Source organism: Pseudorca crassidens, chromosome 12 (assembly GCF_039906515.1).
Source record: "Pseudorca crassidens isolate mPseCra1 chromosome 12, mPseCra1.hap1, whole genome shotgun sequence".
Lineage (NCBI taxonomy): Eukaryota > Metazoa > Chordata > Mammalia > Artiodactyla > Delphinidae > Pseudorca > Pseudorca crassidens.
The window spans coordinates 72066590-72090438 of record NC_090307.1 but is presented as its reverse complement, the minus strand read 5'-3'; the positions used below and the strand labels follow the sequence as shown (position 1 = coordinate 72090438).

Below are 23849 nucleotides of genomic sequence, written 5' to 3'. Positions count from 1 at the left end.
TTTTGGCTTCAGGAACTTTTATTTGCATGGGGAAGATGAGCCTCCGGAAGGGTGGGTCACGAGAGAAGAGTGGTGTGTAGACTCACTTGGGGGGCTCAGCAGCCAGCACGGGGAAGCAGCCTTCACGGTGCCACTGTCTGTCACGCAGGCGGCGCACAGCCTGCATCTGTGGCTGGAAGGCTCCCCACTCATTCCAGTGCCGGAAGTCACCAGGCTCCAGGAGGTACTGGTACCCGCGGTAGCCAGGATACTGATAGCCGACCCAGCTGGTAGGAAAGCAAGGACAGCATGGAGATGGCTAGCCTCACTACCTGGCACTTGGACCCCCACCTTGACCGGTCAGTTCTCCATCCATCCATTCGTCCCTGCAGTCTGCTCTCCATCCCTCACCTGTGAGGGTTTGGACTTGGGTTCACCGGGGCCTCCTCTGTCCTGGCTTTGCCCCTTCCTGCTGGCTTCCTGCTGGCTTTGGCCAGTGATCTCACCTCTCTGACAGATCTCAGTTTTCTCCTCTAGAAAGTGGGGATGGTCATGGGAGCTGGTTTATTAGGGTGTTTGGGGGCCAAATGGGAAAATGCATCTAAATTACTTACTAAGTGGGTTACATGTACATGGTAGGGAGATTAATACACATCCCACTGAAAGTGGTGACCCAGAGCTCAGAGAACAGGATTAAAGGTAGTGAAGATAGGGCTTGGGGACTGGTTAGCAATGAGGCAGATAAGAAGGGGGAGCTTTGTTTCAAAAAATGGTTTCCTTTGTATGAAAGTGAATTTGCGTGTAGTGGTTGGGATCACACATTCTGGTATCGGATATAATCGGTTCAAATCCTAGCTCTGCCATTTACTAGGTAGATGACTTATCAGAACACCAGCTTGCTATCTATGAAGTGGGCGTGATGACATACCTGCCTCATTGGTGTGTTGTAAAGACTCAATAACTATTCATTGAAGGTAGTTAGTGCAGTGCTTGGTCCACAGTAAGCAATTAATACCAGTTATTATCCATGATTGATTTCTAATTCTGTCCTTGCCTCTGCAGGGAGGGTTTTTCCAGGCCTCTCCCAGAGCCCCTGCCCATCTTTCAAAGTCTGATTTAAGTTCCAGCCTTGCCAGATAAGTCTCGGACCCACCCTCCACTCCAGCACACATACCCCGGTCCCAGAAACCTTCCTTCCTCCTCTGACCTCCTGTGGGGACCATCTCTTACCTATTATTGTCGGACATCATCTCACAGGTGTATTGACATCTCCCTGCTAGACTGAGTAAGGCCCCTGAAGGCAGGAACTGGCCCTTCTTCATCTCTGCCTCCCCCAGTGTGCTGAGCACAGAGCCTGGCTCACAGGCAATGTTTAGTAAATTTCAGATTGCTTGAATGCAGGGATACTGGGTTTCAGGGAAGGAGAAAATAGCAAGAAAAAGGTCAGAGCCCTGACGGTGTTACAGGAGCTCAGAAAGAGTCTGGGGTGGAGAGGTAGACACCTTACATTTGCCTAGAGGAGACCAGGGGTGTCTGGCATGGTTGTTTGGAGGCAGGGGCATCGATAAAGTGACCTCCTTCGGGTATCCGGCCCTTCCCTGTGTTCTCATGGACATGGGGACATGGGGCTCTGTTTTGAAAGCTTCAAATCCTGAGAGCTCAGAGCAGAAGTCCTTCGGAATAAGGAGTCTGCTGAGCCCATTGTATAGATGGCAACACTGAGTCACAGAGAGGGCATGTGGCTCACCCAGGTGCCACAGTGCATCAGTGATGGGGTTAAGGACCTTTCATTACACAGTCTCACCTCTCAGATGTCATTCTACTCATGTCCCTAGAGGCTACAATTTCCCTGAATATTCCCTTTCCCTAGACACATCCAGACTCGTCTACTCACGTCAACTCTGCCCCTTGCACTTAATTATTCCTCCAACCCAAATACAGAGTTAGAAGCCCCTATTCGCTCCATCTTCCCACTTTTTAGAACAACTTGCTAGGTCTGTTTACATTGACATGTAGTTCGTCAACAAATGACTCCACTCCCCAGAGGGATGAAACTCTCTTTGTGGAATCCCAGCCACTGGCACAGAGAGAATTTAGGAGGAGCCGGGGCCTTTCCTGTATGTCTGATGTCACATCCTGTAAGGGAAACGGCGTCCGAATCTGTCTGAGCTTGAAGCAGGGGATGAGGGCCCACAGGAGGGATTCTTACGTTCCGCTGGCGACCTTCACGCTGCCCACGCGGTCACAGAAGCCGTAGACCCAGAGACTGGGCACATCGTCCTCCTGAATCTCCATGGTGTTGCCCTTGAAGTTGGCACCTTCAAACAGGCAGAGCTTGTGCGCCTGGGCATCCTGGGGAAGGAGAGATTGGGCCAGGGCTGTGAAGTATGAATGGGGCAAAGAGAAGTGACTTCGCAGGGCCTTCTGGGTGTGGAAAGAGAGAGCGGAGTCTGCTCAGGCCACCATGGGACTCGCCCAGGATTGCAGTTGTCCAGCCTCAAAGCGCCCTCCTCATCTGGGAAAAGGGAGTGTCAGCCTCTACTTCCTGGAGTTAATCCATACAGAGCACTTAGCACGATGTCTGGCATACATACACCAAGTGCTCCAAGCAAATTTATTATTTTTATTATGATGATCAGGGATGCAGAGGCTCAGAGAAGTCAAGGTTCTTGATCAATGTCACACAGCCAGCGAAGGGTAGAACCTTCCAGAGAAGCATTTCATTCTTCCCATCCCATCTTGCACCCTGTTCCCTTCCACTCCCTCTGCTGCAGCCACAGTGGCCCTATTTTAGTTCCTTGGTCCCACCCACTCCATCTTCATTCCAGGAACTCTGCCCTGCCTGTTCCCTGGGAGACTGTTCAAATGGCTGACTCAGTTCCCATCCTTTGCAAGCTGTCTCTCCTGATCACCCCTGACCACTCCCACCCCCTCTTCCCCAACATCAGAGCTCCGGTTTCCTCTTCCCCTCTCCTAGCACACTGCATGGCCCCCGTGCAGCACGTGCAACAGTTGTTTGCCATTACAGATTCATTTTTGTGATGAGGTTTTCAGTAGATACCTCCCACGAGGGCAGGGACCTTGCCTGTCCGAAGCACAGCTGCACACCCAGAGCCTACGACACAGCCTGGCAGAAACACATCAATGTGTTTGTGGTTGAATGAATGACTGTAGGTGGAAGATGGTTGAGATAGAGATCCCTCTAACTTCCCAGGAGAGAGGGCTGGAAAGGAGTCAGGGAACCAGCTGGCAGGGAGTTGGAGCCACTCAGGTATGAGAGAAGATGGGCCACGTTAGGATGGTGGCAGGGATACAGAGGAGGAATTAGACCAGTGGCTCTCAGCCCTGGCTACCCAGAGACTACCTAGGAGGCATGAAAAGATATCAGTGCCTGTGACTTAGCCCCAGAGATGTAGACTTAATTGGTCTGGGGTGGGGTCCAGGCATTGGGAATTTTTTCTTTGTTTTAAAATTTTACTTTTATTAGAGTATAGCTGATTTACAATGTTGTGTTAATTTCAGGTATTCAGTTATACATACATATATTCACTCTTTTTTAGATTCTTTTCTCATATAGGTTATCACAGAATATTGGGTAGAGTTCCCTGTGCTATACAGTAGGTCCCCGTCAGTCATCTATCTTATATGCAGAAGTGTGCATGTGTTCATCCCAAGCTCCTCATTTTTCCCTCCGCCTCGGGGATTTTTTTCTAATAATATATTTTATTTAAGAAAATGTGTCTAAATTATGATGATTTCAATATGTAGCCAACATGGCAATATTAATGAGGTATTTTACATTCTTATTCTCCTTTTTTACTATGTATTCAAAGCCTGGCATGTCTGTTGCACACCTCCATTCAGACTAGCCAAGATTCAAGTGTTTAATACCCATATATGGCTATTATATTGGACAGCAAGGTTCTAGAAGCTACTGGAAATGCCCTAGCTGATGGCTCTTCCAAACAAGGTCCGTTGACATAGACCGCCTTATAAGGACCATTGACGGAGAGATTTCTACGAATTCTTACAAAGAGTCCATTATTAAGGCTGATAATTCAGCCTCAATTTGAGAAAAACACTAGGAATGATCGGAATGGATAATGCATTAAGGTACGTTTGGTGATGCCAAAACAGCTGGCTGTGCGCACATGATAGCCTCAAAAGGACATGCATGAAAACTCTTCATGGGGCTTCCCCGGTGGCGCAGTGGTTGAGAGTCCGCCTGCCGATGCAGGGGACGCGGGTTCGTGCCCCGGTCCGGGAGGATCCCACATGCCGCGGAGCGGCTGGGCCCGTGAGCCATGGTCGCTGAGCCTGCATGTCCGGAGCCTGTGCTCCGCAACGGGAGAGGCCACAACAGTGAGAGGCCCGCGTACCGCAAAAAAAAAAAAAAACTCTTCACGAAAATTCCCATCTCAGATGGCAAAAGTTGGTTACCATCAGACACTAACATTGGTGAGTGAAGATGTGGCTGGTTCATGAATCATCATCAACATAATTCTAGAAGAAACTTGTGATTGGCTTGGAGATAACTCCACCTATTTTGGCTTTGAGTCTTGAAGTTATGTTACTTACTTTAGTTAAACATTATAAAGGGGCTAATTCAGTATATAGTCTTATCATCAGGATAAGGTGCCTTTCATGGTGCCTTTCTACAATATCCCTCTTTTCAGCTATTACACGAGCTTCAACCTGCATGTCTGATGATTTGGATGGACCTTGGGATTTTTCGAAGCTACCCAGGAGTGCCTAACGTGCAGTCAGCAATTAGAAACATTCCACAAAGAGAGTCAAGGAAGACAACAACTGAGAGGTTCAGTCCACTCTTGACAGCAGCAGAGAAGGAAAAAACTAGGTTCCATTGGCCCTGGGCTCCTAGTAGGAGCTGGACACACGATGAGTGTATCAGGGATGCCTTATGAATTGTTGAGCACAAGAGCCATTGCCCTTGGACAACTCAGAGGTCGCTGCGCCTCCCTGCCCACCATTCCTTCTTTATTTTTCTTGCTCACCTGACTCCTTTGCTCTCCTGGCCATCAGACCTCACGCTTGCTCCTGCCCTGCCGCACTAATCCCCCAGGCCCGGTACAGGAGCCACTCACCATCCTGATGGGCCGGAAGGACATGAGCCGGTCGCTGCGGTAGCTGCTGGACCACGTGTCCCATCGTGGGTACTCGCCCTTCTCCAGGATGAACATCTCCCCCCGGAAGTTGGACTGCTCAAAGGCAACCCAGCTGGACATGAGAGAGATGGGGAGGGCGGGGAGAGTCAGGAGGGGCAAAGGCAGAGAGGAGAGGAATCCTTAGCAGAAGCCCCTCCCACCACTTGCCTTCCGATCTTCCCCTTGCAAGGCAGCCCCAAGGCCGGTGGGTTTGATCCCAGGCTATGCCACTGACTGGCTGTGTGACCACAGGAAGTGCTTCACTTCTCTGAGCCTCGGTTTCCTCATCTAATACGCCTATTTTCTTGAAGTTGGTGAAGGATTAAATGAGACAATGTGTGTAATGATACGACCAAAACGTTTCCCCAGATGTAGGATTTACATATAATTTAAGTATTATAAGGACTTGGGAGAAATAACACACAAGAAGACATTTTTTAAAAAATGGATTCCAGCTAGGAGAAAGTCTTTGTTGGATACTAATGTGTCTTTAACACTTATTAATCTCTCTTTGTAGCAAAGGAAGAACAGGCCACCAGCCCAGAGCCTTGAGCAGGCTATTATACTGTGTTCATTGTATAAATTTGTTTACGGATACCTTTTACTTATAGCAGATGATATCAGCTGTCCATTTGTAAAAGTGATGCAAAGGTTCTTTTGATATATGTTTACTTGGGTCAAAAAAGGGTCATTTAAAATGAAATATATTAAATAAATAATAGTCCTGGAGGTATGGGGGTAGGGAAAAATTGATACAGGTGCTTGAATCACCTGTATTTTTGGTAAAGACCGGCCTGGCATACAGAAGACAGTAATAGGTATGAGGGCAGTGGGAGGGAAACGATAGTAATATTCACCTCTCAGATACCTATGAGAATTAAATGTGATTGCACATATGCAGGTGTTCAGTTCTCTAAAAGGACTAACTAAGCTTGATGTCAGATGGGGGCTTTCTCAGTGCGGCCTGATTGAGAATGGCAGTGAGCTTGTGTTAGAGGGACCAGGGATTCTGGGGGAGATAAGATGAAACCCATTTCATAGATGAGAAGGCTGAGACTAAGGAGCCTCTCGAACTTTGCCCTCTATGTGTTCAGGAGTTCTGAGGGAACATGAGAGGGCTGAGGGGTCACTGACATTAGTCTTATCTCCCTGGGGGCTGCTGGGACCTTCCTCTACCCAGAAGGAGATGCGGCAGATGGAGGAGGGATGGGCTACCACCACAGACTGAAACAGAATGTGTCCCAGGAGCCTCAAGTCTTGTCTGAGGAATGCACCAACCCACACTGGAGTGACAGAATTGAAGATGCAGACTGATTCTTCCAGAATAGAGGTGAATCTGCCTCAGTCCTCCCTAGTCTAGAGTAGAGGAGAAGAGGGAGGGAGGGAGGGAGGGAGGAAGGAAGGAAGCTAGAAGGAAGGAAGGAAGGAAGGAAGGAAGGAAGGAAGGAAGGAAGGGAGGGAGGGAGGGAGGGAGGGAGGGAGGGAGGGAGGGAGGGAGGTTAAATGGATAAGTAGATAAGTGGATGGACAGGTGGATAGAAGGGTAGATGGCTGGATCTATGGATGAGTGTATTGATGGATGGATGCATGATGGAGAATGGATGGATGGAGGGAGGGGTAAATAGAGGGATAAAGAAATGGGTGGAGAATGAATGGACAGATGGATGGATGGGTGGATGGGAAGGGAGCCTTGGAAGGTGGTGCCTTGTAGAAGTTAAGAACATAGACTTTGGAAACAGATGGACCTGAGTTCTAATCCCAGTTCATCATTTATTTTCTGTATGACTTTCGGCAAGTCACTTAAGCTCATTAAGCCTCCGAAAAGGAGAAGAAATGATTGCACCTACCTTGTCAGGAGGTTATGAGAGTTTAAAAGAGAAAGCATAATCAGTAATATCTTTCATGACTAAAGAAGAAGGGAAGCTGCTGGAGATCTGAGCTTATGGAAAGACAGACACTGATGTGGTCCTGCCACCCTGCCACCCTCCCCCAAAACTGTCTTATTCAGGAGTCATAATGCCCAGTGAGGACCTGTTACATGAGTGAGGAATTGTCAATATTTATTTTAGTGCCTTTTCTCATCTCCTACGGTTCATTTGAGTCTTATAAGCAAGGAGAGAGGTAGGGCAGAAATCTGAATTCCCAGATATGGAAACTGAGGCTCAGAGGGGCTAAGTCACTGGTCTAAAGTCACATGATGGTGTCAGGTGTCAGTTGAGGCCTCCTAGGTTTCAGGCAGGCATGCCTCCCCTCCCCATCTATGTGAGGGCACACCTCTCCTCCCCTCCCCCTGCCCACCTCATCCCCTCATTTTTTTTTTTTCCACCTCTGTTTTTCCCATGACTCTGCTGGTCCTGACACAGAGCCAGGGCCCTGGAACACAGGATCTTTTCTCTCCCATCAGGTGCAGTCCCAGAGCACACACCAAAGACCAGCCGCATCTTTGCTTGAGGAGAGATGCTCTGGGTTTGAGTCACAGACAATGAAAAAAGCCTGCAAACCCAAACTGGCCACATCCGGCAGCTTCTGCCCCCAGCTGGGCAGTCTGAGGGTGGGGCTGAGGTTACCAGCCTACCCTGGCCCAGGGTGACTTGGCTAAACTCACAGGGCAACAGGGTGGGTAAATAATCCTCTGCCACCTGCCATGTTTGGGCACCGCCAAAGTGCCAGGCCCATGCTGCGTCATCACCTGCAGACCTTAGAATAATCCAGTGGAGGGTAGTGAGGACCATTACTCTGCCCATTTCAGAGATGAGGAAACTGAGGCTTGGACGCTGAACAAGGCAAACAGGGGAGCTGGGACTCAAACCCAGACCTGCCTGACCTCAAAGCTTATCTCTGCCCTTTGTATGCTGGGTGTACCGGCTGATCACACTCCTTGAGGGCTTTTTTGCTGGAGAGACAAGAGGCAAGGGGGCCCTGTGGGTCTCATCCGGGGGCTGGCCCTGCACCCTGAGCTTAGTGCACAGGGGCTGAAGTTGGTGCAGCCACTATGTCCAAGGGACAATGATTCTTGTATTATATGGGGGTCACTAAGGCCCAGAGAAGCCCAGAGAGTGAGGGGCAGGCTGTGGAGCATGGTGACTAAAGCGCTAGAGATGAAACTGATCAACCTGAGTTGAACCCAGGGTCTACCACTTACCACTAGGTGACTTTGGCCAAGGGACTTAACCTCTCTGAGCCTCGGTTTCCTCATCTGTCAAATGGGAATAAGAATCGCCCCTACCTCATACAGCACTGTAGGATCATCTAGGTAAAGCCCTCAGTCAGTGCCTGGCACGAATGGGTACTCAACAGATGCTTAGTATTACCTTTAAGGCTGCTTGATGCCCAGAAGAGGGGACAGCTAATGGACACCTGGCTCTTTGGCCTCCTCCTGCTATCAGTGATGGGCAGGGTTCCTTCTATAGCAGAAAAAACATCTCTCTAGAGCCTGGAATCATGACTTACTGTCAGTGTGACCTTATGTTAATCAAATCACCTCTCAGAGTCTCGGTTTCCTCACCTGTAAAATGGGAAGGAGAATCATACCTCTCTTTCCTCCCTCTTGGGTTTGAAAGAAGTACTGGAAATAATATACAGTTGGCCCCAGTACCCATGCATCCAACATCTGCGGATACGGAGGTTCGGCTGTACTATGGGGACTTGAGCATCCGAGGATTTTGGTATCCACTGCGTATCCTGGAACCAATCCACCTCGGATACTGAAGGATGACTGTCTCTAATAGCATGGTGATAGGCATGGAGTGGAGCGGGTGGCCAGTAAATGGCAGCTACGGTCGTTTTCTTATTACTTTACTAGGGCTGTGGGAGTGCCCTTCCACTGCCCAACACTCACGGTCCTGAGACGACAATGAGGCTGCGCACTCGGTCGAAGCCGCGGTCTCCCAGGTTCAAGCACTCCCCGGAGAATTCCACCCGCCGGCCCTGGAAGTTCTCCTGCTCAAAGACCACCAGCTGCAGGAGAGAAGCCCCCATGTCAAGGGGGCAGAGTGAGCAGGGAGAGGCTCCAGGTCAAATATGCATTAAGTACCTATGTAAATAAGAGCAGGCTGTGCCCAGATCACACGAGAGCTTGCCATGAGCCAAGATCTGTGAACTTAATATCTGTACCATCTTTAGGAACTGATGGATCTTCCTTCCAGGCCATTATCTGTGCTCTTTCTCCTGTCTGGGATGCCTTCTTCGTCACATATCCCCATCCTGGAGCTCATGTCCCCTGTCCTGTCCTAGGCTCAGATGTCACCTCCTCCAGGAAGCCCTCCCTGATACCCTCTCCCTGGGTGAGCTTGGTTGAGTGCCCCCCCCCCCACTGTGCTCATCCCATCAGCAGCACAAGTAACACACTACACAGTCACTGCTGCTTTGCTTCTGGGTATCTCTATGCACCCCTCTCCCCTTTCACTCAACCCTTCCAAAGACCAATGGGGTGGATCCATTTCTTTATCTCCAAGCCCCAGCCCCTGCCACAGAGCTGATGCTCAGGAAACATTCACCAGTCTACCCAACAAACCATAGGGGAGGCCAGAAGCAGGGGCCCCTGTGTAAACGTGGGCTAATCCCCTCCTCTCACTAAGCATCCAATTTTGGTTTTTATCTGTTTGTTGTCCCAAGTTGGGAAAACGCTGCCATTCACTTGGACCGAGGCAAGTGGATGCCTTCTCTTGAGCCTCAGTTTCCAGCTATAAAAGGGAAAGAGGTTCACATACCCTTGACCCAGCCCTTCCACTCCTACACTTATCTGCCCAAGAGAAACTCTTGCAGGTGACGTGGCTGAAAACACCTTGACCAAGCCGTTCACGACAGCAAAGCTACCAATCACCCAGGAGTGACGGTCACACTCTGAAACATCACACAGCAACCAAAACGAATCACCCACAGCAATGCACAACAGTATCAGTGACTATTAGAAATCTCATAGGAAGAAAAAAGAAAAATCCAGAAAGATTACATATGGTACATTTCAGTAAGTTAAAAACAAATAAAACACACATATATACTTTTAAAGGAACAATGCATCAAAGTACATAAAAAAGCAAGCAAGCAGATGACAGACGGGGTGGGGATGGCAGTAGCCTCGCGTAGGGGAGGAAGGAGGTGGGCTCGCGGGACGGTGGGGGGCGGGTAGGCGGCTGGAGAGGTGGGAACGGAGTGGGGCGGGAACACTTTGAAGTTAGATTGAGGATGTTTACCAAGTCCTGGCTTTTCACACAAGTGGTGGGTTTGCTGGTGCGTGTTGTATTATTAAAAATTAAATTGAAATTAACCATTAAATAAGCGACTACATAAATAAAATCTGGCCAGGGGTGGACTGCATGACAGCCTGTCATGAACCAAGGGTGGTGAAATGACCCAGTTCTGTGCACCCGAGGCTGAAACCCAACCCAACCCAATCCGAAGGGACCGGATGCCTCGCTTTCCAGGAGCCCTTTCAGCTTGACCGACCACTTGGAACACTTTTCAACAGGGTCTGAGGCCGGCCTTCTGCCCTGGAGGACCTCCTGGGACAGCCGTTTCCTGCTGCTAAGCCAGCCCGCTTTCTCTCCTTCTCCATCTGTTTCTTGCATGCGACAAACTGTAAGCAGGTGCAAGCCGGTTGCGCAGACTGGCGGGGAGGGGAGCGGAGGAGGGGGAGGAAGAGGGAGGGGAGGGGTAAGGGGAGGAGGGAGAGGAAGCGCGGGGTGGAGCCCAGCCACCCCGCCCCCAGGTCCTCACCTTGTAGCTCCCGGGAGGCAGGTCCCCTTTGGCAGCGGGCACCCGCTGGGCTGGGGCCTGGGCGGGGCCGGAGCCTGGGGCTGAGCCCTTCCCATCAGTCCCTGGGTTCACCGCAGCTGTTGCCGAGGCCTTGGCCGCTGGCTGAGACATGGTTCCCAGCTGCAAAAGTCTGTAAAGAACCCTTCGGCCTGGGTTCAGTCAGGGGTGGCGCTCCCAAGCTGCCTCCCTGGCTCTCATCCCCCATCACCCTGTGTGCTCAGGCTTCTCTGAATTCATCTAGTCTTTCTCCTTCTAAAACAGAAGCCTGAATGTTTTCTGTCCCCATCTCCCTTTGCCGTCAAGGATTTCCTGTCTGGGGACCACTCATCCCTGTTATGCTTTTCTCCAGGCCTCAGACCCTGCCGGTACCTCCACCAAGCCGTGTCCTCGCTGTCCCCCTGCTGTGTCCTTCCTCTGCCCCCCCGGAGTCACTTATCATGCTTCTCACCACTTATCATGCTTCTTGGCTTGGACAACCTCAACTTGCCTCAGCAGATTCATAACAAGAAGTCCCGTTTGGGAAAGCCTAAGGGAGGCCAGGCTCTGTTACAGTCATGAATGAACACATCTGTCCCTCACTGTAACCTCTTATCTCCTCTGAGCAATCTGAGGCGGGTGGGGGTGGTGGGATGACCTGCCCAAGGCCACATAGCTACTAAGTGGTAGGACTCCAATTTCAGGGCAAGCACCCAGCAACTGGGCTTTGCCATTTACTTATTGGGATTGATTCACCCTTCCATCCCCCGCACCTGGCTCAGCGCCTGGCCCACAGTAGATGCTCAATTAACATCTGTTCAGAGATTGCATGAATGCATGTTCCTCTCTCTTTTCCCAGTCAAACTGCTGCCTCTGGTACTGCCTGGGAATGGGTGTGTGGGTGCAGACACAGGCCTGGGACTGGGGCGTAAAGGAGGCTCCAGGAGGACGTGTTTGGCCCATGGCAGGGTTCTAAAAGGAGGCTGTGGCTGTGTAGGCGTTGGGTGGAGAGGACTTTGGTCAATTCCAGTGGTTCCTCATTACTTTGGGGTCATGGATGCCTTTGAGTGTTTGAAGAACGCCTTGTCCTTGTCCCCAGGGAAAAAAATGCCCCCTTTAATTTTGGAGACAATTTCCAGGGGGCTCCAGGACCCCCTGAGGGCGCAGATCATCAAGACCCTCTGGCAGTGGATTCCTGAACACTTTCTGTAAGAAAGAGCTGGTTGGGGCAAGCAGATCCCTCCCTGCGTCTCCCCCTGAGAAAGACTGCGGTGACTCTGGGGTGCTCTGCCCACGATGGGCAAGGCCACACATCTGGGCCACATCTGTGGCTTCCAGGCGCTTGCTTACCCCCACCCTGACCCCGGCCAAGTCAGTCTATGAATCAACACTCCCCTCGTATGGTAGCTGGGTTCCTTGCTTTCTGGACATGTGCTCATCCCGTCAATATTCTCTCTCTCCTCTCCCCCCCACCCCCGCCCACTCCCTTCCCCTCCCCCCCCTTGCTGCCTTCCTGTTTATTTCTGTTTTTACTTCTCTCTCCGCCTATGCTTCTGTCTGTTTCTCTCCCCAGTATCTTGCTCCCTTTATGCCTCTGCATCTCTCTCTCTCTGTTCTTTGTCTTTCTTCTCCTTTTCCTCCCTCCCTCTCCTCCTCTCTCTGCCTGTCTCTATTTTTATCTTTTCTCTCTCTCTTTCTCTCTCTCTCTGCCTTTCTCCTGATTACCCCATCTCCCTGACTCTTTTCTGTCCCTGATCTCTCTGCCTCCCCCTCTCTCTGCCTCTGTTCTGTCCCCTCCCCTCCCCTGGGGCTTTTAGCTGCGGTGGGTCCCCTCTTACCTGGGGCCCTGCTACTTCCTGCTGGAGGGCAGGCAGGAGGGCAGGCTGGTGCAGTGGGTGACAAGGGGCCGACCCCCCATTTTATAGTCTGGCAGACACCAGACCCTGTGGTCTGTGGCACAAAGGGGGAGCTGGCTCAGCAGGCCCCAGGCAGAGAGTCAGGGGCCTCAGAGGCCTGACCCTGTCGGGTTCCTGCAAAGGGCAGCACTTCCCATTGTGAGCCCGGCAGGCACAGCAGAAACCCTGGCCAGTAGCCACATCGCTTCGCCTCTGCCCAGCCCCTGCCCGGGTGCCGCTCTCACAAACCCCAGCCGGGGCTGGGCCCACAGGGTCCCCGCTGGCTGCCAATCCTGGGGCAGGGAAAAGGGGAGCCCCCAGAAGGTAGGGGACCTGGGTTTGAGTCCAGGCTCAGCCACTCTGCACTGTGTGGCATTTGGCAAGTCTCTATCCCTCAGGGCCTCCGTGTCTGCAGTTATCAGTGGCGCAGGTGTCCCTGTGGGGTGCTGCACAGGAAAGAAGGGGCCGTGAGTAGCGCTAAATGCATCACCGCCGCCTCTGGTCAGGTCCCAGGACAACCCACCTTATTTGGCACTTTCATTGTACCCATTTGGCAGATGACCAAAACTAGGGTCCAGAGAGGTCAGAGTCAGGAACTGGCCAGGGTAAGGGGGAGCTAGGGAAACCAGGTTGCGAGGGAGACAGATTGGGAGAAGTGGAGAGCGACAGAGAAAGAGAGATGATGGAGATGGACCTACAGAGGGGCAGATGGACGGTGATGGGGAGAGAGACAGACAGAGAGAGACGGACGTCAGGTTGAGGCCCGGGTAGAACAATGGACTTCAACACAGGTCACACAGGGCGAACTCATAGTAGAGCCAGGGCTGGAGGGACCCAGGGGCGCTGCTGGGCCAGACCAGCCTGCAGTCTGACTCCCCGGCCCCAGGTGTGGGGGGGGGGGGGCGGGGAGAGGGGATTCTGCATAGGTTTTTGCTTCTTCTATGGGGGTCCAGGAGCCCAGATTCCCCGCGGAGCCCAGCTGCACCTAGAGGTCACTGTGGCCTGGGGCCAGCTCTGCCTTGTGCCCTTCCACCCCCGCCTCACTTCCTGGCCTCCCCCTCAGCCTTTCATCCTGGGCCAAGGCCCGGGAGGGGGCCAGCGACCGCAGGATGGGGCAGCCACTGTAATGGGGGCCAAGATGCCTGTGGTAGGGGCCACCCACAGGTCTGGGTTTCAGGGTCAAGATGTCTGGGGCAGTTCCATGATCCCTGTGGTAATGGGCTGCCAGCCAACCAGTGAGGGCAGAGGTAGGGGGTGCACGGCCCCATGCTGGATGGCTCCACTGGGAGCATCTGACTGACTTGGCTCCTATAATCCTGATTATGATGGTGGGGACTCTGAGACCAATTCTCTTTGCAGATGAGGAAACCGAGGCAAGTCCCTTTCCACTCTCTCAGCCTGTTTCCTCATCTGTAAAATGGAATTAGGACTCATATCTTTTTTTTTTTAAGTTTTTTTTTTTTGATGTGGACGATTTTTTTAAAAGTCTTTATTGAATTTATTACAATATTGCTTCTGTTTTATTTATTTATTTATTTATTTTGGTTTTTGGCCACGAGGCATGTGGGATCCTAGTTCCCCAATCAGGGATCGAACCCACACCCCCTGCATTGGAAGGCGAAGTCTGAACCTCGGGACCACCAGGGAAGTCCCAGCCACATCCTTTTAACTCCTGAACCCAAGCTCTTAAAAACGACGCCCTCCTGTATTTAAGGGTAATCATGTTCCCCAGCTTTAGTGAAATATAAATGACACACAACATAGTGTAAGTGTAAGGTGTGCCACATGTTGATCTGATACATTTGCAAATTGCAAAATGATTGCTACCTCCATCCCATCACATAGTTACTATTTACTTTGTTGTTGGGAAACATGTAAGATCTGCTCTCTAAGCAACATTCAAGTATACGATACGTATTAGCTGTAATCACCATGTTGTACATTAGGTCCCCAAACTTGTTATTCTTATAACTGGAAGTTTATACCCTTTGAGCACCATCTCCCTGTTTCCCCCACCTCCTAGCCCCTGGCAGCCACCATTTTACTCTCCACTTCTCTGATTTTGTCTTTTTAAGATGCCATATGTAAGTGAAATCATACAGTATTTGTCTTTCTCTGTCCGATTTATTTCACTTAGCACAATGCCCTCAAGGTCTATCCATGCTGTCGCAAATGGCAGGATGTCCTTCTTTTTCAAGGCTGAATAATATTCCATTATATCTATATACCACCTCTTCTTTATCCACTCATCCGTTGATGGATAATTAGGTTGTTTTCACTTCTTGACTATTGTGAATAATGCTGTAACAAATATGGGAGTGCAGATGTGTCCATAGTAATTTTTTTTTATTAGGAATGATGATGACAATGATGATGGAGACACATGACGAATGTTATGTCCCAGGCGAAGTTCCGGAACAGCAAGTGCTGTTCATGTGTAATTCACACTTACCCTCACAATACCCCTATCTCTTAGGTTAAACCCAATTTACTTTGTTATACCCATTTTACATATGAGGAAACTGAGGCTCAGAGAGATTAAGTAACATACTCAAGGTTACCGAGCCAACAAGAGTGGGACACAACCCTGAGCAGTCTGGCTACAGAGCCTACATTCTTAGCCTTTAATCTTCATGGCAAACTAATATTAAAGTTATGCTTTTTTTTTTTTTTTTTTTTGCGGTATGCAGGCCTCCTACTGTTGTGGCCTCTCCCATTGCAGAGCACAGGCTCCGGACGCGCAGGTTCAGCAGCCATGGCTCACTCTGCGGCATGTGGGATCTTCCCGGACCGGGCCACGAACCCGTGTCCCCTGCATTGGCAGGCGGACTCTCAACCACTGCGCCACCAGGGAAGCCCTAAAGTTATGCGTTTGATAGGGTTACCTTTAACCCTCTCAGGAGGGAACTAATATTGCCATTTTAGATGCCATGAGCTGACCTAGGACATCCTCCAGGTCACCCAGAGCGATCTGGTTTCCAGCCATGCTCTTTCCCATGCTGTGAAAGCCCCCTCTTAGGCCAACTCAGAGGGTGGGAATGTGGGGAGAGGGCGCACAAAGCGAATTCTACAAACCCTGGATATTCAGCAGGTGTGGTACAGTTTGCAAAGCATGTTCACACCCACCAGCTCCTTCATTCTGCCCACAGAGCCCTCTGGACTCCTCTCTGAGCTTTGTGGGCCCTGGAGGCCCTGGCCCAGCCACCTTTCCTGCCTGTGTCCCTCTGCTCTCCTTCAGGGTCCCTGAACTCCAGCACCATCAGGCCACCAGCCCCATATTCCTACCTCTACAGCTTTGCCCAGCAAAAGCATTTCCTTCCATCTCACTTTGTACAAATCCTCCTCACCCTTCAGAGCCTAGTTTCAATGCCACCTCCACCATGAAGCCTACCCTGATTGCTCCCACTGGAAGAGGAAGGGACCTGGGAGGGGGAAACATATAGGCATTTGTTGAATGTCTGTTCCAGGCATGTTACATAATCTCACACCAGTCCTGTGATATAGTTTATTCTTGTCCCATTTTCCAGGAAGAAATAGGGGAAACGACCTGCCCCAGGTCACACAGCTAGGAAGGACGAGGTTTTTAGACTCTGTGTCTACCACTTGTTATCCTTCTCCAGTCAGGAGTCCCATGGAGCTGATTAAGGCGGACCTTCCTCCTCTTGCCTTCTTCATGGGTAATCCCTGAGTGGGAGCAACCTGACCTTTCCCTCCCAGCCGAAGCCAATGCTGCTGACACCTCTCTATTGGAGTTCCAGCCAGGGCTGGCTTTTGTTCCCGTTGCTCGCTTGCTGAGTCAGGGCTCTGTCCCCCAGGGGCCCTCTCTCCTCCCTGCCTATAAGAGCCTGACCTCTGCTGGTGCCAGGTCTGGCATGTTCTCTGGGTCCATCTCGGTAAGTCCCAGGCTCGGAGAAGGAGTGGGATCTGAGCTCTGGGTGAGCATCCTGGGAGGGAGGGGAGCCCAGGTCCCCAATCCTGGGGACATCACTGTGCCATCCTGAATGCCATCCTCATCCTAACCGAGGCATCCTAACTAGGACCCAGACATCAAGACCAGTACCTGCAACCCCCATTTAAAACCAGAATTACTCCTGCAATCCTGTTGGCTCAGCTTCCACTATTAGAGTTCCCTTTTTGGGTCAGATGCTGTCTTTGGGAGGCTATCTTAAGCTGAGCACCTTGGTTCTTGCCTGGGGTGAAACATCCGCCCACCAGCAGCTACAGAAAATTTCCCATAGTGAGCAGATAAAACAATACAGAGCAGGGCTTAGAGGAATGGGACCCAGAATGGGTACATTCTGAGATAGCGGTAGGATGGAAGCAAAGCAGACGGTATTGGTCACAGATGGAAAGGGTAGGAGAGGGACAGGCCGAAGCCACACTTTGCCCCCAACCGCAGGCACATCTGGACCCCATCTGGAGCCCAATCAGCCCAAACTAGACTTCAGCCTCAAGGAGGGGAGCAGAGTCAGGGCAGAAGCGTATCACGTTCTCCTCTTGTGTAGGAAACAAGCAACATGTCTCTGCAGTGCACCAAGTCAGCGGGACACTGGAAGGTAGGAAGAGGCATGGGAAGGGGGCGATGTCTGGGAAGTGGGAGGGCACAGGTCGAACCCAGATCCTGGGGACCACCGCCCCCACCTTCATTGAATCCCCACCTCACCCCTGGCGGGCGGTAATGAGGGCCCATTTCACAGAGGATGCAGTCAAGGCTCCAAGAGGGAGAGGGTCTTGCCCAAGTTCACACACTGGGGTCTTGATTTGAACTTGTGTCTTATGGTCCCAAATTCAACCGTCTCTCTGGCAGAGGTGGCAAACTGGTAATGGCACATAGTCTCTGGGCATGATTTCTTTGACTTCCTCTGTGTTAAAAAAGAGAAGAAAAAAAAAAAACCCAACCTTTGAGTTTGTCATCAGCCTTTGAAAACATGGAAGGTCCACAGAAAAGTCAGGTATAGGGGTTGTCTTGGGAAATTTAACAGTTGGTTGCATTATCATGTGGCAACAGTAGGTGGCGCTGAGCAGATGCCACCCACTTCCACAGGGCCTATGCTCCTGGGTCCTCAGCCCTCACGCTCCTTTCCTGGCCCCTAGAGGCATGTGAGTTTGCAATCCCTGCTTTACCTGATCTGCCCCACCCTGAGTCCTGGGGTGAAGCCCTAACCGCTCACGGGACTCTGATGCGCGTCTCCACCTTTTTTCTCCGGCATAGATCGTGGTGTGGGATGAGGAGGGCTTCCAAGGCCGGCGGCATGAGTTCACAGCTGAGTGCCCCAGTGTGCTGGAGCTTGGTTTTGAGACTGTGCGATCTTTGAAAGTGCTGAGTGGAGCGTGAGTCCAGGGGGATTGGAATCGGGGTGGGGGAGACAGGAGGTGATCTAGAGAGGGGTGCTGGGACTTTTAGATGTTCTAGGTGTTATCTTCCCAGGCTCTAACTGTACCGGTGTGCCTTCCTTGGGTCTGAGATGCTGGGGAGTGTGCAGCATGGCAGTGTAAGGTCGCGCAGGTTGTGCACTGCTCAAATGTAAGGGGCACCATTCACACAGAGCCTTCCCACTGGATGAGGCAGCCCTGCGGGGGCAGACCTTTAAAACCCAGTGTTGCATCTGAAATGTCCCTCTTAGGCACAAATCAAAAGCCAATATCACTCACCAAAAGTAGAAGGTAACTATAACTAAATATAGTAAAAAAAAATAATAATAATAATAGCATTCTGTAATTGAACATTGTTGCCTGACTGAGGCTCTGAGCATGAGATATGTTTTGTTAAGAGAGAGAGAGAGCGAGTCATGAGATGGCCAAGGCTTAAGTCAGCATGTGGTCAAGCCTCATCTACATGGCCTAGAGGGACACGTGCAAGAGTGCCAGCTACCTGCACGGAGCCGGTCCCCTACCTACAGTATGCACAGCGAGGCAGTGGGCTACTAGGTCTAGATTGGACGCCTCCATGTCAACAGGCTGGATGTTTGGGGCCGGGTAGTTCTGTGCTGGGGGCTGTCCTGTGCCTTGGAGGACGTTTAGCAGCATCCCTGGCCTCTACTCACTAAACGCCAGCGGCAAAACCCTCTGCTCCCTCCTCCCGGCACGAGGACCAAAAATGCCTGCAGACATTGTTACATGCCTCCTTGGGGGACAGAGTCACCCCTGCGTGACAACCACTGGTCTAGAACTCAGGGTGGGGGGCCTCTTAACCTCTTGCACTCTCTACCCTCTGTCCGCAGGTGGGTGGGTTTTGAGCACGCCGGTTTCCAAGGGCAGCAGTATGTGCTGGAGCGGGGTGAGTACCCGTCCTGGGATGCCTGGAGTGGCAACACGTCCTACCCCGCCGAGAGGCTCACCTCCTTCCGGCCCGTGGCCTGCGCTGTGAGTCCTGCCACTGCCTGAGCCTGGGGTGGCCTGAGCCCCTCCAGTGGGGGTTTGGGAACCAGATGTCCCAGAGTTCAAATTCTCATGTCACTGCTTCAAGTTGTGTGAGGTGGCAGTCCCTCCCCTGGGCCTCAGTCTCTTCATCTTGAAATGGGGCCATAGTACCTATGTTGTGGGGTAAAAGGATGTACGTATAGCATCTGGACAGAGCCCTCCACAAACGTTCTGCCCATTGCAACTTTGGTTATAATATGAGCTCCTCCGTGTTCTGTGTCCTTCTTTTCATGACTGAGGGACAGTGGGAGAGTCTGGGTGCCAGAGGTGGCAGGGCAAGTGAGGAAGAAGCGTTCTCTTTCTTGTTCCTAATTCATTATCAGTGTTCTTGATTTTATATTTTTGCTACTGTTTACAGAGTATGGGTGGAGGTGGGCATTATTACTCCCATCTTACAGATGAAAAAACTGAGGCTTGGAAAGGTGTACTTTTTTTTCCTTCAAAAACAACTTTTATGGATTTTAAACCACACGGCACACATTTATCACTTAAGGTTCAGGGGAAAACCTGATATGGCCGAATAAGAAAATAAAAGTCATTTATACCCACACCTCTGAGACAAAAGCTCACTGTTATCAGTGCTGGAGATTTCCTTGGTCTTATATGCTACCCACAGATTATATCCGCAGTGTTGATATCAGTATCTATGTCTAGATCTGTATATCCATCTATATCTATATATCTATACACGTGTATCACTCAGTTATAAAAGTTGAATCATAACGAACCTAAAGTTTGGAAACCAGCTTTTCTCCCTCTGCAAGTATATCACAATCACTGTCCCAGATGATTAAATCTCACCTGTGGCATCATTTTCCATAGCGCCCTAGTATATCATTTGGTGAATGTTCATTTGTTTCACAAACGGCCCAGGCGTTGTGCCAATGCAGGGACTCGGAAGGACTCTCACAGATGCAATCCCTACCTTTACCCAGTTTACAACTTCTGGTTTCATTTCGTTCTCAAAACAATCCTGAAAAGCAGATGTGGTTAGTTTCATTTTAGAGATGCGGAAACAGGCTCAGAAATGCTGTGTGACGTGTTTTTGTTTGTTTTTTTTAAATAAATTTATTTATTTATTTTTGGTTGCGTTGGGTCTTTGTCGCTGCGCGCGGGCTTTCCCTAGTTGCGGCGAACGGGGGCTGCTCTTCGTTGCGGTGCGCGGGCTTCTCATTGCGGTGGCTTCTCTTGTTGCAGACCACGGGCTCTAGGCGCGCGGGCTTCAGTAGTTGTGGCACGCGGGCTCAGTAGTTGTGGCTCGCGGGCTCTAGAGCGCAGGCTCAGTAGTTGTGGCGCACGGGCTTAGTTGCTCCGCGGCATGTGGGATCCTCCCGGACCAGGGCTCGAACCCATGTCCCCTGAATTGGCAGGAGGATTCTTAACCACTGCACCACCAGAGAAGTCCCCATACTTTTTTCCTTTAGATGATTAAGCTTAGTCAGCTGCTAAGTGGAGAGTCAGGATTTGAACCCAGATCTCCACACCCTTCTCTTAACCGTAGTGCAATATCCCAGTGTACCTGATCCTCTGTTATCGGACATTCAGGTTGTTTTTTCTCTTCCCTTCCCCCTTCCCTTCCCTCCCCTGCCCCCTCCTGTTATCAACAAGGCTTCTTTTCTCCTTGATTATCTTCTTTGTGTAAATTTCTGAAACAGGAATTTCTGGAAGGACAAGCAGTACACCTCTTGTAAGGTTTCTGGTGCCTGTTGCCTTACTGTCCTTCCAGAAAGTTTCAAGGAAGGCTGATTTTGGAGACAAGAACAGGGGTGTAGGGGCCAGCAGAGGCTCCTGGGTTTCTGACTGAGGACCTGATGCTCTGACTCTGTTCCCTGTACCTGCAGAACCACCGCGAGTCGAGGCTGACCATCTTTGAGCAAGAGAACTTCCTGGGCAAGAAAGGAGAGCTGAGTGATGACTACCCCTCCCTCCAGGCCATGGGCTGGGATGGCAATGAAGTGGGCTCCTTCCATGTCAACTCGGGGGCGTAAGTGGATGCAAGGCTCTGCTTGGCAGGGACAGAGAGGATGTTGAGAAGGATGGGGACACCTCCTGTGAAAACTATGCTGGGGACTTTGGGGATCTGATGCCCACATTCCAGAGGAAGATACTGAGGCACAGGGAGCTATCAGGCAAAATTTCTGGGATTGCAAGTAGTGGACACCCAGATCACACTGATATTGAGCTCAAAGGTTATTTATTGGCCCCTATAACTAGCTTCAGGCACAGCTGGATCCAGCTGCGACAGTAGGGATCTGTCTTTCTCCCCCTCTTGCTCTGCCTGCCTCAGTGTGGCTGTATTCTTAGGCAAGTTCCTCTCATGTGAAGATAAGATGGCAGCTTCATCCTTATATTCCAGCCAGCCCCAGTGATTCCACGAAAGGTTCCAGGAAAGGCTCTCATTGGTCCAGCTTGGGTCACAGGTTCAACTCTAAACCAATCACCATGCCCACAGGAATGGGGTGCTCTGGTTGGCTAGACCTGGTCACGTGCTTATTGCTAGAGTGAGGATTTTCCCACGTTGACTGAGGCGGGTGGATGTGACAGGGTCTGTCACCAGAAGAGGAGAGGATGGATGCCCAGGAGTAAACAAACAGATGTGGGTTAAGCAACTTGCTCCAACAGCAAGTTATCCAACAGCAGGTAGGTAACTGAATCCAGCTTCAAGCCCAGGACTCACTGACCCTTCCCACCCTTTTCACCCAGGGGATGGCTGAGGTGTGAGATCCTCGGTTATATAGGATATGAGAGTCACCTTCTGAGGTACCCCTTGGCTCCTGGCTGGCAGGGGCAAAGGCGGGAGGTAGGGTTACTTTATTTTTTTAGTTTTCTCGGGAAGCACCAGAGGATCTTGTTTCAGAGTAGGATGGACCTCTTGTGATTCTTGAGTCCACTTCCCTCTTACAGAAAGGGAAAGGGAAGCTCAGAAAAGGAGACACCAATCCTTATCTAGTCCTGAACAACGCAGGGGTCGATGAATTGAAAGAATAGCCTTTTCCTTGGAGGTACCCCTGAATAAGGCAGGAGGGGGAAAAAATAAGACTCCCCACTTCGTTCTCCCTCCATCCATCCCTCTGTCCTTTCCTTCCTTCCTTCCTCCCTCCCTCCCTTTCTTCATCAAATATTTATTGAGCTCCTCTGTGCTGGGTATCATGTTAGGCACTAGATAATGATGAACCAGCACACACACCCCTACACCCAGGAGCTTCCTGTTGGCAGAGGAACCTGACATTTTTACAAATCATCTGTTAATTACCTAATTACATGAGTGCTACAAAGGTTCAATAGGGGACTGTCAGACCGCCCTGATGAAGTGATGACTGAGCTGAGACCTGAAGGATAAATCCAACTTAACCAGGCAAAGAAGGGTTGGAATGGTGTTACTGGCAGAGGGAACAGCGTGATCAAAAGGACCCAGTGGTGGGGAGAGCAGGGCACATTCTGGGCAGGAATGCCAGGGAAGGAAGTCCAGGATGGCTGGCGTGTGTTTGCAGCATGGGGTCCCCTTGTCCCTGTCTTAATCACTATGCTGGTGCCTCTTCAGGGTAACAGTCTGCCTCTTCCCTTTTCCAGCTGGGTTGGCTCCCAGTTTCCTGGCTACCGAGGTTTTCAGTATGTGCTGGAGTGTGATCACCACTCAGGCGACTACAAGCATTTCCGGGAGTGGGGCTCTCATGCCCAGACCTTCCAGGTGCAGAGCATCCGAAGGATCCAGCAGTGAGCAGGGGGTCCAGCGCTGAGCAGTGAACATGTGCTTGTCTGGAACAGAGGAGCTTTGGAGGCTGTTCCATGCTCTCTCCTCTGCCTCCCCCTGTAACCCGTACGACCCCAGCACCCATGTGGGCAAGTCCATGCACAGTCAGCACGAAAAACTAAAAGTAATTAAAAAAAAAAAAAGTCTAGGGTTAGCCTGTGGTTTTCAATTTTATTAATCCCTTCAAAGAACCAACTTTTAGCTTTGTTGATTCTTCTCTATCATTTGTGTTTTATTTTACTGAGCTTTGCTCTCATCCTTAACATTTCCTTTCTTCTATTTACTTTGGGTTTACTTTATTCTTCTTTTTTCCAGCTTTTAAAGGTAGACTCTTGGGTCATTAATTTTGGCCCCTCTTTTCTTTCCCCCCAATAGAGCCGTTGAGAGCTATAAATTTCCCTGCAAGTACTACATTAGCTGCTTCCCAGAAATTTTGATTTGATGTGTTTCCATTATCATTCAGTTTGATATTTTCTAGTCTCCCTTGATTTTTTTCTCTGACCCATGGGTTAAAGGTGTGGTATATAAATATTTATTTTCTAGATATTTTATTGCGATTTTCTAAATAGTTTACTGTCATTGATTTGTTATTCAAGTCCATTGTGGTCAGAGAACATACTCAAGATTTCAATATTCTAATGAACGGAAACTTATTTTATGGCCCAGCTTATGGTCTATTCTTGATAGACTGGAAAACTGTTTACATCCTGCAGTTGTTAGCTACAGTAAGTCCTCTACGTACAAACCTTCAAGTCGCAAACTTTCAAAGATGCGAACGTGCGTTCATACGTCGAGTCACGTCAGTTAGTTCGCGTGTCTGGCGTACGTTGTCACGTGAGTGCATCCTCTACAAGTGGTTGTGTTTCTGTACACTTTACTGTACAGTACTGTATAGAGTACAGTAGTACA

At 50.4% G+C, this 23849-nt stretch overlaps 2 protein-coding genes across 3 annotated transcripts; one reads left to right on the top strand and one right to left on the bottom strand.

Annotated features, from left to right (window-relative positions):
• CRYBB1 (crystallin beta B1) lies at positions 1–11265 on the bottom strand. 2 transcript variants are annotated; one of them, XM_067700386.1, is made up of 5 exons: positions 10860–11265; positions 8983–9101; positions 5085–5217; positions 2189–2331; positions 1–266 (listed from the first exon to the last, which is right to left on the bottom strand). In XM_067700386.1, the coding sequence occupies exons 1-5, from the start codon at positions 11007–11009 to the stop codon at positions 83–85; spliced, it is 729 nt and encodes a 242-aa protein (XP_067556487.1). In that variant the 5' UTR covers positions 11010–11265; the 3' UTR covers positions 1–82. The 2 variants fall into 2 exon arrangements, with proteins under 2 accessions (XP_067556487.1, XP_067556489.1); XM_067700388.1 differs by lacking the exon at positions 10860–11265 and adding an exon at positions 10337–10474.
• Positions 10592–23140, top strand: CRYBA4 (crystallin beta A4). The gene is made up of 6 exons (XM_067700389.1): positions 10592–10721; positions 17275–17325; positions 17982–18100; positions 18991–19132; positions 21031–21173; positions 22760–23140. Exons 1-6 carry the CDS (start codon positions 10710–10712, stop codon positions 22905–22907), a joined length of 615 nt encoding a protein of 204 aa, XP_067556490.1. The 5' UTR covers positions 10592–10709; the 3' UTR covers positions 22908–23140.
• Positions 23141–23849: the final 709 nt, after the last annotated feature.

Bases quoted from the DNA above. Each gene is read 5' to 3' on its own strand.
- CRYBA4 (XM_067700389.1), top strand. The intron at 18,101-18,990 runs GTGAGTCCAGGG...CTCTGTCCGCAG, and splicing joins TTGAAAGTGCTGAGTGGAGC to GTGGGTGGGTTTTGAGCACG. The intron at 21,174-22,759 runs GTAAGTGGATGC...TCCCTTTTCCAG, and splicing joins TTCCATGTCAACTCGGGGGC to CTGGGTTGGCTCCCAGTTTC.
- CRYBB1 (XM_067700386.1), bottom strand. From the start codon at position 11,009: ATGTCTCAGCCAGCGGCCAAGGCCTCGGCAACAGCTGCGGTGAACCCA. The intron at 9,102-10,859 runs GTGAGGACCTGG...TCTCTCCTGCAG, and splicing joins TGCCTCCCGGGAGCTACAAG to CTGGTGGTCTTTGAGCAGGA. The intron at 2,332-5,084 runs GTGAGTGGCTCC...CTCCTTCCCCAG, and splicing joins CCTTCCGGCCCATCAGGATG to GATGCCCAGGCGCACAAGCT.